The 13,793-nt window shown below is 45.2% G+C and overlaps 1 protein-coding gene across 1 annotated transcript in view; it reads left to right on the top strand.

Annotated features, from left to right (window-relative positions):
• Positions 1-1,810, top strand: part of Creg2 (cellular repressor of E1A stimulated genes 2) — a 40,903-nt gene extending 39,093 nt beyond the window's left edge. The window contains exon 4 of the mRNA XM_032900988.1: positions 1,144-1,810. Within this exon, the coding sequence (XP_032756879.1) occupies positions 1,144-1,291 (148 nt within the window). The 3' untranslated portion in view covers positions 1,292-1,810. The remainder of the gene's footprint in view (positions 1-1,143) is intronic.
• Positions 1,811-13,793: the final 11,983 nt, after the last annotated feature.

Below are 13,793 nucleotides of genomic sequence, written 5' to 3'. Positions count from 1 at the left end.
CACATACACACACACACACATACACACACACACATACACACACACATACACACAATACACACACACATACACACACACACACACACAAAGGCTTGTCTCAAAATAGAGAAGAATAAATGGCTATCAGATGGTAGACAGGAATGCTACTGCTTGGCTTGCTCCTCCTGGCTTGCTCAGTTTGCTGCCTCTTACACCCCAGGACCAACCTACACAGGGGTGGCACATCCCACCATCATGAATCCACATCAGTCATTAATCAAGAAACTGTCCACAGGCCAATCTGATGAAGGCATTTCTCTCCATTGAAGTTTCACCTTCCCAGATGGCCCCGGCTTGTGTCAAGCAGTCAAAAAACAAGTCGCTCACGTGACTCACAATGAAAGCAAGGGAGCTTTCCTGGCCCCATCTGTGCCTCGGACATGCTCAGACATCTCTACGGAGACCACCATGGTGTTGGCTTGTTACAGACACCCGTGTGGCCTACTGTTGGGCCCTTGTCTTGTGATAATCACATCTTTATATGTGACGTGAAGGAGGCTTGTATTTTTATAAAATCTTACAAGACAGATGGACCATCACGCCTGCGTCCATAGGTATTACGATGTGTTTGGAATGCAAGTGTGAGTGTAGCAGGGGACGCAGGTGGAGCTCTTTGTCCACGCTTCCCACAGGAACAGAAATCTTCCCACGAGGAGACCACATTTCACAGCTTCACCGTTCTCTTGCCTTTCCTACAGACACACCCACAGTCTTTCCCTCTAGCAACCACCAGCATCCACTGGGCACTGGCTAGAACCGAATGCTATTTCTGTATGCACTTCCTGTTTCTCCCCATACAACCCTGTGATGAGCATCAAAGCCTTAGCTTTTGCGACAGGTGAGGAGACAGCCATAGGTGCAGCTTTAGCGTCCACACTCATTAGCAAGCTCCAGAACTGAGCCCTTAGCTGCTCTGTATAGCGACTACAGCTTCCTGCCTTCCTGGGCTCCCCCAGCCCTGGCCCCCAGCCCCAGCTCATAAGCTTCTACCTCTGGCTGGGTTGAGCGACTCTCAGCACAAATCAGGCCAACAGGTAGGAGGTCCCCAGAACTGGCTGAGGTACAGAATGGCAGGTTCACCATGCTATCCCTTTGTTCCTGCAGGCATCCAGGGATGAGGAAGTGGCCTCGCCAGTATGAATGGTTCTTCATGAAGATGTGGGTAGAACACATCTGGCTTCAGAAATGGTATGGAGGCATATCTGACATCCCAAAGGAGGAATACTTCAAAGCAGCCCCAAGAAAGGCCTGATAGTAACACGCAAGTCCTGGGGCTTACTTTAAAATGAAGACCTTCGAAGGGCAGAAGCCAGACAGTCTCTGACTGCCATCTCTTTGTTTGAAGGGTGCCCAGCTGCCCTGTCATCCTACAGCAGAATGAGAAAGGATGAACAGGGAGCCCTGGGCTAGAGTTGAGATCCATCGGAGTGGTCCTTTGCTGATCCATCATCCACATAGAAACGTTTCTGTTCACCCTGTACTCAATCCAGAAGCTCCCATTTGGAGATCGTGGTTGTCAGAAATGGAAGTGGTAGTTGCTATTCTGTTCTTTAAAAAAAAAAAATGATGCCTGTATATAGCATGTCATTGCCTTGTATCGTGAGAACATTGTGTTGCTTACCACGCAAAAGCCGTGCCTTGGATGGCGGTCCATTGCTTAACAAGAGCTGAGCATGCATCACACTGTGGCTGCGGGTTCAGGATAAGGTGGAAGGCTTTCGGTCAGAAGGTTATTCACTATGTCACTAAATTGCTGATGTATTTTCTAGAACCTACGGGTCACTTGGGGAGCCTTTCCCCCCCACTGTAGTATAGCAAGCAGACTAAGCACATGCAGTTTTGTGCTTGGCCTGTTCTGTGTGAGCAGACTACAGTAGAATATTAACAGGAATGAGGTAGCTTTGTCATTGAGCTTCCCAGATCTCCCGCTGTTAATATTTCCTGCAGGAAGTGCCCCTCTACCATTCATGAAGTGTGGTGCTCATGAAGTAAGAGCACCTCTTTCTGCCGATGTAGCAAAGACAGAGGCAAGAGTGCAAACGAGAAAGGGAAAGCAGTGTGCAAGAGAAAGAACCTGAGAGTCTGCTCACTGCCTAGCCTCAGGCCAGACCCTCAACAGAATCACCTCACTTAAGCCCTACCTAGTAAGATGTTCTGGTGTCTCATTCATACATGGAGACTAGGCTTAGAGAAAGCCAGCCAGCATCCTAAGCTCAGGCTCCTGCGTTCACTGTACACAATGGGTATGTGTTTTCCACAAAGGGTCATCAAGCAAGGGTTGTGATTTTAAAGGACAATGACAAACTGCCCTGCTGGGAGTGCTGGGTACAGAGGTAGGGAGCACACTTTCAACTTTTTCAACAAATCATTTACAAGAGTTCCTGGCATTCAGAAGATACAAAATTGAAACTGTATACATACCTGAGGCCTGACTGGACCAGAACCCACACCACCAAGGCCAAGTTTTCTATCTTTCCACGATGGCTAGAAATTCTCTGTGATTGATCAGGTATGTTGTATAACATAACACAACACTAACATAGAAAATATACACATTCTTAAAATAATTTTAACAAAGCAAGATGCAAGCTGACTTGTTAAAACATATTTAAGTACTTATTACTAGAAACCTAGTAGGGCTGGACAGTCCTTTTTTATTTGACATAAGCCAGTTCACAAGAGTTCCCAACAATCATTATTTCTAGTACGAAATCATAGGATGGCTTTGTTAGAGGTATTTCCTATTGCTAGAGTTTAAAATTATTGCTACTCCCAATTTAGAAGAAGGTTGGAGGACTGGCAGAACAAACTGCAGGTTATAGGTGTTCCATAGGTCAACCTCAGGCATCAATCCTTGAAGCACCACTGCCTCTCATGGCTTCTTCAACATGGCTTCTCAGTCCACCTCACTGATACCTTTTGCTCTGTTAGCTTGCTGTGAGTTTGCTCCTTAAGAGTAGCTTGCTGTGAGTTAGCTCCTTAAGAGTTCCTGATGTTAGGGTTGGGGATTTAACTCAGTGGTAGGCGCTTGCCTAGGCGCAAGGCCTAGGTTTGGTCCCCAGCTCGAGAGAAAAAAAAAAAAAAAAAAAAAGTTCTGATGCTTCCAAGGCTTTGAAGAGCAGGTTGCAATCACAAACCGCAAAGAGTGTTATCAGACATTTATCAGAATTACAAGAAATGAAATCTGAACTGCCTGGACAGCAACAACAGTGTTGAAAGTTAATGGGCTTGAATCAGATGCTCCGTCTTCAGGAAAATTTGTTTCAGCAAATCTCCAGGAATTTACAATGAATTAAAATGTGTAGTTTTAGACATAAAATTAGAAGCTTTAGACATAGCAATAAGTCAAGAAAAAGAAATTAAAAGCATACAGATTGGAAAGAAAGGAATAAAAGTCTCCTTATTTACAATGACATGATTAACTACATAGAAAATTGCACACAATCTACATTTTTAAAGCCAGCAGAAGCTGGAGAGACAGTTCAGCTGTTAACAGCTCTGGTTGTTCTTCCAAATGATCCAGGTTCAATTCCCAGCACCCACATGGCAACTCACAACTGGCTGTAACTCCAGTTCCAGGGGATCTGGAACCTTTGCACAGACACCCATGCAGACAAAACACTAATACACATAAAATTAATAAATAAATAATATTTTTTAAAAGGAGAGACCCTGCCTCACACACACACACACACACACACACACACACACACACACACACACACAAGTCAGGAACAGCCTTTAGCAAATGTGATTGAACGTGTGGACACTCGTCGTGAACCCTGGGCTAACCTCAGACTTTACATAAAAACTAAGAAGAGCTCACACTTGTAAACATAAGAAAGTGAAACTATAAGGCTGTAAAAAGAACTAGAAAACTTTTGGAGCAAGGGCCTGGCAGAGTGTTTCTTGTACTTTATAAAACACCAAAGCATAACCTATAAAAGGAAATTTTGATTAAGTTATAACTCATTAAATTTTAAAGGGTTGGCTATGCAAAGGACTTTCCTAAGAGGACAAAAGACAGGTGATGGTGACAGAAGATCTGCAGACAAGTACTAATGTTAAGAGTATACACAAATTGGAGCAAAGGTATGAAGGAAGCAGATAGTGATACACTGCTGCGGGGAACATCAAATAGAACTAGAAAACCATTTGACTGTTTCCTAAAACACTAAATAATGCACCTGCCTACCAACCAGAAATAAGAAACTGGTCCCAGAGAAATGAAAACTTACCACTCACACGAAGACTTACATATGATGGGGTCAGCAAGACGGTCACTCTTGGAATCCACTGGATGTCCTTTAATCCTTTGATCTGGTGTCTAGCAATACAAACTGTGGCATTATCTATACCATAGAATAGCGCTCAGCAATATAAAGGAGCTAATTACTGACACAAGCAGCTTTGGTGACTCTGTGGAAGATTATGCAAGCCATAGAAGTGTTCATATCATATAGTTCCATCCATGGAACATTCCCAATGGGATCTTTAAGAATGAAGACTTTTCAGAAAGGAGGTCACAGAGTGTGAGTGAACCTTACCGTGAGTGGATAATGATGGATCCTTATGGTGATGGAGGTACCCATACCTTGACCTAAATCATTATTAAACTGGAAACTGGGTAAGACGAATACAGGATCTCTTTGTGTTGTTCTTAAAACTGCATCTGCATCTTTAATTACCTACAGCATCTACAGTTACCTCAGAGGGAAGTATTTAATGGGAAGACTCAAGTAAGACATTGCATGCATCTCGCCTGTGAGACCCTAACTGAGATGAACTGTTCCATATCAAAATGTAGCAGAGAAGATACAAGATGAACTGTTACGAAAGTGTAGCAGAGAGGAGACAAGATGAACTGTTCCATATCAAAATGTAGCAGAGAGGAGACATGTCCCTTGTTAATCACTAATATTTGCAGGAGCCTTGTAACTCTTCTTTTCAAAGTTTTCTAAATGTATTCAAGTTAATGCTGAACACAAATGACTAAGAACCTGGCAGGACTTGGAGTACAGCTCAGCCGAGCCTTTGCTTAGCATGAAGCATGGGCGTAACCCCAGCACCATGAAAATGAAAATTGCATAGATGTGCCTGCATGTGCCGTACAAATTTTCTATAAGAGAGTTTCTTCAAGTTTCTGGCATACACATGTTGAGTATATATAAGCAATCAAGTCTGAAAATAAGGTTTTCTCGTTGTATTCCCAGTAATCATCCTCTAATTCGGGCAGAGGATAGCCTTCGCTAATGTATTTGCTGTGACTTGCCACAACCATGAAGCTAACACATAGAGTGAGATTCTGCTGCTCCTGGTGCCCACATACCTTCGTGCATATTGACTCTTGGTGACCATGTTCTTTTAGGATTGAAATGTGTTCTGAAGTTGTCCCCAAAAGTCTTGTATTTCACTGTTAATAACATAACTGTCACTAGTGAAGTATTTCTTGATGGCAGACTTCTCTAGGATAACCTATTGATGTTCATTCGATTGTGGTCGCGAGTCACTTATGGGAAACTTACTTGTGGTTTGTCTGTCTTGAGTAAGGCATGTGGAGCACAAAGTCCATCTTCACACCAGCTTTGTCTGTTTCATCAAAGACCAATTCATTCCTAGTACAGCTTCTGTGCTTGACTATGCTATCCTAACTATACTGTGTGGTTTACATAGTCTTTTTTACGTACTATTATAAAGCATTGTTAGGTTCTTAAAAAGAGCAGAGGCTACTGCAGTACCTCTGCTGGAAACCTATCCAACAGAAAGAAAAGACTGTGCAGGCGACTCCACTTGTACTTCTCTGCTGAGACTGATCTTGCTGCCTTGCCCAGGCTGGTCCCGAAACCCTAGGCTCAAGCAATCCTCCAGCATCGCCAGAACTCAAGTGCTTTGCCATCGATCATGGCTGCTGTGACTTTATGAGGCTCTGCATTGTGGGAACTTTATTTGCTGACCTAGAAATCCTGTTGTAAATTCCAGCCCGACTGTGGCAGGACTGCAAGGGGCCCTGTTCCTGAGGAGATGCTGTTGACAACTGGGGAGGGAGAATCATTCTTCAGGCGTGTGGCTGCTGGCTGCACCCACGGTCTGGCATATATGGGCAGCATAAATGGGCTTAGTGGGGTTTTCTTTTAACTAAAAGGCATAAAATTGAAAGGTAGACTTGGAAGTCGAAATCCCAGGGGAGCTGAGGGGGAAATTGGGGTGGTGGGGTATGATGATATTCCTTTGTAAACGCATACTAAATTGTCAAAGAATAAAAATATATAAATAAAAAGAAATGCTGTTGTAGCCACACTTTAGGTTTCCCAGTCTTAAAGTAGTTACCAGTTGTGTTGGTTTAATATTGTGTGTACATATACTATATATAGACATGTTTGTATATGAACATGTTTATATATGTACATGTGCATATAAGTGTGCATGCATGTGTGTGCATTTACAGGCCTGAAGACAATGCTTGCCACCTCAATTTTTTTTAAAGATTTATTTATTATATATAAGTACACTGTAGCTGTCTTCAGACACACCAGAAGAGGGCATCAGATCTCATTACAGATGGCTATGAGCCACCATGTGGTTACTGGGAATTGAACTCAGGACCTCTGGAAGAGCAGTCAGTGCTCTTAACCACTGAGCCATCTCTCCAGTCCACCACCTTAATTTTTAAAGGGTGTATGTGTGTGTGTGTTTACATGTGTTTGTGTTTGTGTGTATGTGTGTGTATGGGTGTGTGTGTGACTGTATGTATGTGTGACTATGTGTGTATGTATGTGTGTGAGTGTGTGTGTATATGTATGTGTGCATGTATGGGTATGTGTGTGTATGTGTATGTGTGTGTATGTATGTGTATATATGTGACTGTATATGTATGTGTGCATATATATGTGCATGTGTGTTTATGTGTATATGTGTGTGTGTGGGTGCACACATACACAGATCGAAGGAGGACATCGTGTGTCCCACTCTATTCCTCTTTACCTTATTCCCCTGAGACAGGGTCTCTCACTGAACCACAGCTTGACTGGCAGCTAAGTGACCCTCCTACCTTTACTTTCTACAGAATGAAGTTACAGGTATGCTGAGTATGGCCATGCCTGGATTTTTACATGGGTGCTGGGGATTTAAACTCAGGTCATGTGTGTGCCTAACAGGCACTTACACTGGCTGAGCCACTACCTCAGCTTCCTCCACTTTGTTTTTAAGACAAGGTCTCTCATTAACCCTAGTGCTTACTGAGTTGGCTGGACTGGTTGTTACCCAGAGAACTCCAGGATCTGCCTGTCTTCCTTCTTCCAGTACTGGGCTTATAGGAACTCAGATTCTCATGTTTGTGTGCTAGGCACTCTCCAGACTGGGCCGACTCCCTAGACCCTGCATTTGCTAAATTGTTTGCTTTTGTTTGCCTTTTGTCTTTTTGACACACTGTTTCCCTGACTGTCCTGAAACTCACTCTGTAGACCAGGCTGGCCTCAAACTCATAGAGATCCACCGGCCCCTCCTTCCAAGTGCTGGGATTAAAGTTATGTGCTACCATCTTCTAGCATATTTACTGTTTTTAATACGGTTGTTATCCCTACAGACCAGAACTAGGAAAAGGTCTTTTTTTTTTTAGATATATTTATTTATTTTATTTTATTAGTGAGTACACTGTAGCTTCAGACACACCAGAAGAGGGCATCAGATCTCATTACAGATGGTTGTGAGCCACCATGTGGTTGCTGGGGATTGAACTCAGGACCTCTGGAAGAGCAGTCAGTGCTCTTAACCACTGAGCCATTTCTCCAGTCCGGAAAAGGTCTTATATATAGGTTTTATACATGGAAAAAAAAGACAGCAAAATTCCTACAAGAACGTGGAGCGCCCATGAGAATGCTCTATCTTGGGAGCTTCACCTGAGGCTTTCAGTAACTCTCCTTAGGCTAACAAACTCCAACTCACCCCAGAGTGGAACGTGGGTCTTCCTGCAACGAGGTTGGGAAATGCTACACCCCCACCACAGTCCTCAATCCCTCGCCCACATCTTGGACTGTAAGTTGATGTCATTATGCAGGTGAAGGCAGGTACAGGATAGAACGAGACCTGTCCTTGGATGAGAAGGAAGGATGGGCAAGAGAAAAGTTTTAGAGAGGAGGAGACCAGATCAAGAGGAGAGAGAGAAGCTGAGAGAACATGGAAGCAGATGTTAAGATTTCTCTCTACACATTTACAGCTTGTTATGACTATTCTTAAGGGATGGATGTGTACAGGATTTTGTATGTCTAGATGAACAAATTATATCTTATCTAGGTGGGAGGTTTATATCCTTATCAATTTGTTGTAAGTTAACTGTGTGGATCTATTGTACATTGAGCATCTAACATATAAATCTGGTTGTTGGGTCCCGGTTTGTTGAGTCATGACTTAACTGGGTTGTTGAGAGTGTGAGCAGAGTCTGTGACTGGAAGCCGGGCTAGGCTATAGAATGCTTGGAGCTGCTAGGCTATCGAATACTTCAGGCTGGCATGGCATGGGGCCATACTAGCCCACAGAAGGCAATGTGTGTATCAGGTGTGGTAACAACCATAGGGAACAGCCAAGGGAACAGTCCGTGAAACGGGCTGACAAAGAAGCAATAGCACTTGGATCCACGCTGAACAGGAACTCGAGGGAATGATAATGTGCTTTTTTAATTATACTGCAACATTGGAGCAGGCTATCTCCCTCTGACTGTAAGCCCAGACTCTTCCTCTTCCTACTCAAGCAGCCCTTGCTTTCCTGCTGCCTGAGCAAAGAGGCTCTTCACGATACTTGCCCAATACAACTATTCAGAAGGGTTCGGGGAGCAGAACAGGTCTACCATGGAGAACAAGTCAATGACCCTACCCTCGAGACACTGCATTTTATAAACCCGAAGTAAGTCTGGGACATCAAACTCCATCAATTCAGCCAGCATCCTCAGCCTCTGCTGTTGCCAGACTAACCCCAAAACACACTGCCATCCTCAGACAACGTCTGTATTTATCTCTGTGCTGACTCTCTGTGTGTTTACCCATTACAAGGACTGGCTCTGTGTGTAGGCAAAGCAAAGGTCGTTATATGACAGGTGGGAGCAGGGATAGGAGCTAAAGGGTAGATGGGGCGGGGGGAGTTATGGGAGACTTCTGGCTGCCCCTATGGTTGACCTTGAACTCACGGTGCAGAAGAAGATCACTTTGAATATCTGACCCTTCCACCTTTGAGCATCCTTCCACCTAGACATGAGATTTATAGGCACGATCAACCACATCCAGGTTTGTGCCCTGCTAGTGTCTGAACCTAGGGCTTCATGCATGCAACATAAATATTCTACCAACCAACATAAATATTCTACAGCCTAGCTACGTCTCCTGACCCAAGAATATTAATTTTTAAAGAACAAAAAAACCTACCAGGACCTATTATTTTGAACTGAGTTCCTATATTGAGCCCCAAAAGACCAGGGTAAAAATTAAGATGGAGTCACAATTACTAGAGTTTTACACCACCATGCCAAAACCAGGCCACTAATACAACCTTCCAAGGAGTCAGGCTTAAGGGATATTCTGGTTTTAAAGGAACCGTAACCCATGGGTTCATGGTCTGAACACTTGGTCCGAAGCCATTGATGCAATTTACAGAGGTAAAACGTTTGGGGTGGGTGTTGATATTCTGGCTAAGCTCCACCCCCACAGCTACCTGGGAACAGCCAGCTATGCTATGCTCCACCCCACGGTTGCCTGGCAACAGGCAGCTGTGCCTGACACTATGAAAGGGGCCGATTGCCCCCTCTTCTCTCTCTTACTCCTCTCTTGCTCTTCTCTGCCCTTCCTTGTCCCTTCACTCCCCATCTCCCCCCACCTCCCTCTGCGTGCCCATGGGCGGCCTCCTTTACTCCTCCCCTCTTCTACTCTTTTCCCATTAAACCTCTCTATGTGGAACCGTGTTGGCTTGGTGTGGTCTGTCGGGACGCAAGCGGAGATTTTAACCCTAACAGTGGGGCCTAGCTGCAGAAGTCCCAATTGCTAGGGGTGACCTCTGAAGGTCATTGCTGCCCCTCACTCCTGCCTGGTTCTCTGCTTCTTGTTCTGCTGTAAGGAGAACGGCTTGGACACCGCACCCTACCTTGAACTGACTACTCCGCCTTGCCTTCACCACCACTCTGATCTGAAACTGTGAACTACAATCAGTTTTTCTTCCTGTAAGGTATCCTCACCAGATCTTTCGGTCACAGCTGCACAAACGTGACCAAGCAGAGGAGAGATCAGAAAGACTGGTTTCAATGGATGGGATACGGTGACAAAAATAACCTGGTGTGTAACAGTCATATCTTTTGTCATTAGTGTTATCCTGACTCTGCAAGCTGGAAACACTATTTAGCATCTTGCTTCCCCCCACCCCCACCCCGGAGCTGAGAACCAAACCCAGGGCCACTGAACTAAATCCCTGACTCCAGCATCTTGCTTCTTGTTTGTGCTTCCCTGGGTGCTGTTATCTGAAAAACCCTCCTCTTCCTCCTTCCTCCTCCTCCTCCTCTTCCTCCTCCTCCTCTTCTTATTCCTCCTCCTCCTCCTCTCCTTTCTCCTCCTCTCCTTCCTCCCCCTCCTCCTCCTCTCAGCCCACTAGGACACCTACTCTGGTCAATAGTATCTTCCCCCATTCTAGAATCTTAAAATTGGCTTGGAGATGGAGTTGACTTCGATTCCTTGCTTCTCCTCCTTACAAGTGTGAGCGGTTAGTTTTTACCTCAGTTTCTCCCCACTTAGAATGATATTATTCCCAAGCCTACTTGCCTCATCATAAGGGCTATAGTGTGCTGGCTGTGCCCCGACATCCCCAGTTTTTCCGCATCCCACCGAAGCCATTTGTCTACTGTCGGATCCCCCTGGCAAGAACCGGAGGTATCTGAGAAGGAATGATTTCACCTCTTGCTCTGACCTTCCTTACCTGCTCCACGTCTCACGGTAGTCTCTTCATCTCCTGGACATTTCTAGATAAGCAGGACCTCTGGGAGTTTCTAACAAACTTGAAGTTTCCAAACTTGGGAATTTTGTAGGACCAGAGAGGCAAAGAATTAGTGCGCCCCCTGGTGACTGACCAGGGGAACTTTACTTTCAGTCTTTCGTCCTTGGAGCAAATATTAAACCCCATCTTTACTTCCCCCATGCTTTGGGGAGTCCAATAAGGATGGAGGTGGGTCCTGCTCCCCCCTCCTGGAATTGCTCTCCTCTCTTCTTCAATATCCTCATCGCAGCTACGGAAGCCCCCGCCTGGCCGTCCAAGGTCCAAATGCAGGCTGTAGGAACAGCTACTTCTAGAAGATGAGGCCCAGCAGAACAGAGAAGCCTTGATGAGCTGTGCTTACTCGGGCCTTGTGTGTACCGGAGGCCAGCATTACACCGACTGACTGATCGTTAGGTCGTTAGGATTGCTACAGTCTAGAGAATATCTGAGACCAGGCTCTACAGAAGCAGGTTGTCCTTTAATCAGAACAAGGAAGGACAGAGGCCACTCCTGGGGAGTGGAGATGGTGTTCTAAGAAGTCCGGTGAGGGGTCTTGGAGTTTTATAGGACAGAAAAAGGGAACTTCTGTGGTTGGAGATTGCATCTGTAGCTCTGTTCCCCTGCAGTCTCTAGGTTGTAAATGAGGATGACTTTGCTCTTCTTATCAAGAGCTCACTGGGTCCTAACTTCCTGCAGAAGATGCTATTTTTGTGTTAACTTACCTGTCCTGGAGTTTCTCAGCTCACCAGAGGCTTTTGGGTTGTTAGGCCTTTAGCTGCATCAGCACCAGATGTTTTTAACACCTGGAAGAAGTTGCGCAGCTCTTTGCATTGGCTTCCAAATGTATGGCCCCAGACACAACTGTGTCCAACAATGTAGCCATTGCCACCCGAGTCAGAGAGCGTTTCTCTCGGTGGCCCTGCAGAGAGACTGCAGTGACTTCCACAAATGGGCAAGGCCAGCTCACTGGCCACAGCTCCCTTCAGTAAGGCAAAACGGAGCTTTTCTCCATTTTCCCGAGAAACCAGTAAAGAGAGTTAATGACCAAATTTCCCAAACCAGTTTCAGCTGTTGTGATACTTCCCTTCTGCCTCCTGCCTTAGACCTTACGCTCCTACAAAGGAACCAGAGGTAACCTGGTCTTACCCTGTTGGACCATCTCCAGGTCCCAGCCTTCCAAAAGGAACAGCGCTGAGCCCCGCCAAACCACTTCTTGTTTCTGTTTTCTTCAGCACTTTGCAGTCTATAAAGTAAGCCTCCAGTACCTGGTTCACCGGAAACTGACTGCATTTGATAGAATTGAGAGTTGTCAGATTCTAGAAACACAAACGAGGGATGAAGATGGAGATCTTTAAACTAAAAGTAGTGTCGTCTTTTGGCAACCTTTGAGGCCAAAATTCTAGACTTTTAAAAACTTTTATTTTTAGAACTTATTCTTTTTTTTTTTTAAGATTTATTTATTTTATGTATACAAGTACACTGTAGCTGTCTTCAGACCAGAAGAGGGCATCGGATCCCTTTACAGATGGTTGTGAGCCACCATGTGGTTGCTGGGAATTGAACTCAGGACCTCTGGAAGAGCAGTCGGTGCTCTTAACCACTGAGCCATCTCTCCAGCCCTAGAACTTATTCTTAAATTGTTTGTGTGTGCGTGTGTGTATTAATCCTTTTTATTGCTTGCCCTATAGTGCCCTATATTTTGCAAAGTACCTGGTGGATATCCCTTATAAAGGCTCTCTCTCTCCAGACACTTTTATTGAAAGAGGAATAATTAGCTCTGAGTAAGAAGGAGTCTTCCCTGTCATGAATCAGGCCAGCATAAAAGCAACAGGCAGCTCCAGCTGTGAGAGTGACTGGAAATCATAATCCTCTCAAGGTCACTGTGCAGCTGCTTGAGGTCACACAAAAGCCATTTGGAGCCATTTCGCTTTCTGAAGATGGGGGAAACTTCCTCCTCACATTCTAATGCGTCAGAAACGTCTCCAACCAACTTGGCAAGAATGAAATGCTTCACCTATGCCTGGGGGTTCTGAGTCTTTGATCCGGAAGTTTTCCCACACAGGATGAGCTCCAGATGAGCTCCTACACAACCCTAACAGTCGTCCTGCTTCTCAGGCCCAGGCACAGTCTTACATCTGGCTTGTAGGTGAGACTCTCACAGGAGGCCTGTTTACCTTAAGGCAGTGGTTCTCAGTCTTCCTCAAGGGGCCTGAGACACCTTTGGAAAACTTCTATTTCCAAAAATACTTATATTATAACCCATATAAGTAGCAAAATTACTGTTAGGAAGTGGAAACGGAATAACTTTATGGCTGGGGCGGGGGAGTCACTACAACAACACGAAGGTTGCAGCATTAGGAAAGTTAAGAGCCACCGCCTTAAGGGCATCGAACGTAGCCCAGTTTAATTTTTACCCACATGCCTCTTTTCCCCAAAGAACATCCTAACCTATTTCTGGTAGCCTGCCCAGTAGTTCCACTGATCCATGCTCTCCTGATTTAAAGTGCCCTGTGGCATTTCGCTATGTCAGCACAGTGACCCCACAAGTCCAACACCATAGCCGGGGCAAATCCACCCTGCTCCCTAGTCCCCAGAGGAGCTAATGACCCACACAGCTGTGATGAGAACGCACATGGATCTTAAAAGCAGAGCGAATGGCTGGGGCAGCCGTGCCTTTAATCTCAGCAATGGGGAAGCAGGTGCAGGTGGATATCTGGGAGTTTAAGACCAGCCTGGGATACATAGTGAGACCC

Source organism: Rattus rattus, chromosome 4, assembly GCF_011064425.1.
Source record: "Rattus rattus isolate New Zealand chromosome 4, Rrattus_CSIRO_v1, whole genome shotgun sequence".
In the NCBI taxonomy this organism is placed as follows: Eukaryota; Metazoa; Chordata; class Mammalia; order Rodentia; family Muridae; genus Rattus; species Rattus rattus.
This window is presented reverse-complemented; position numbering and strand designations above follow the sequence as displayed.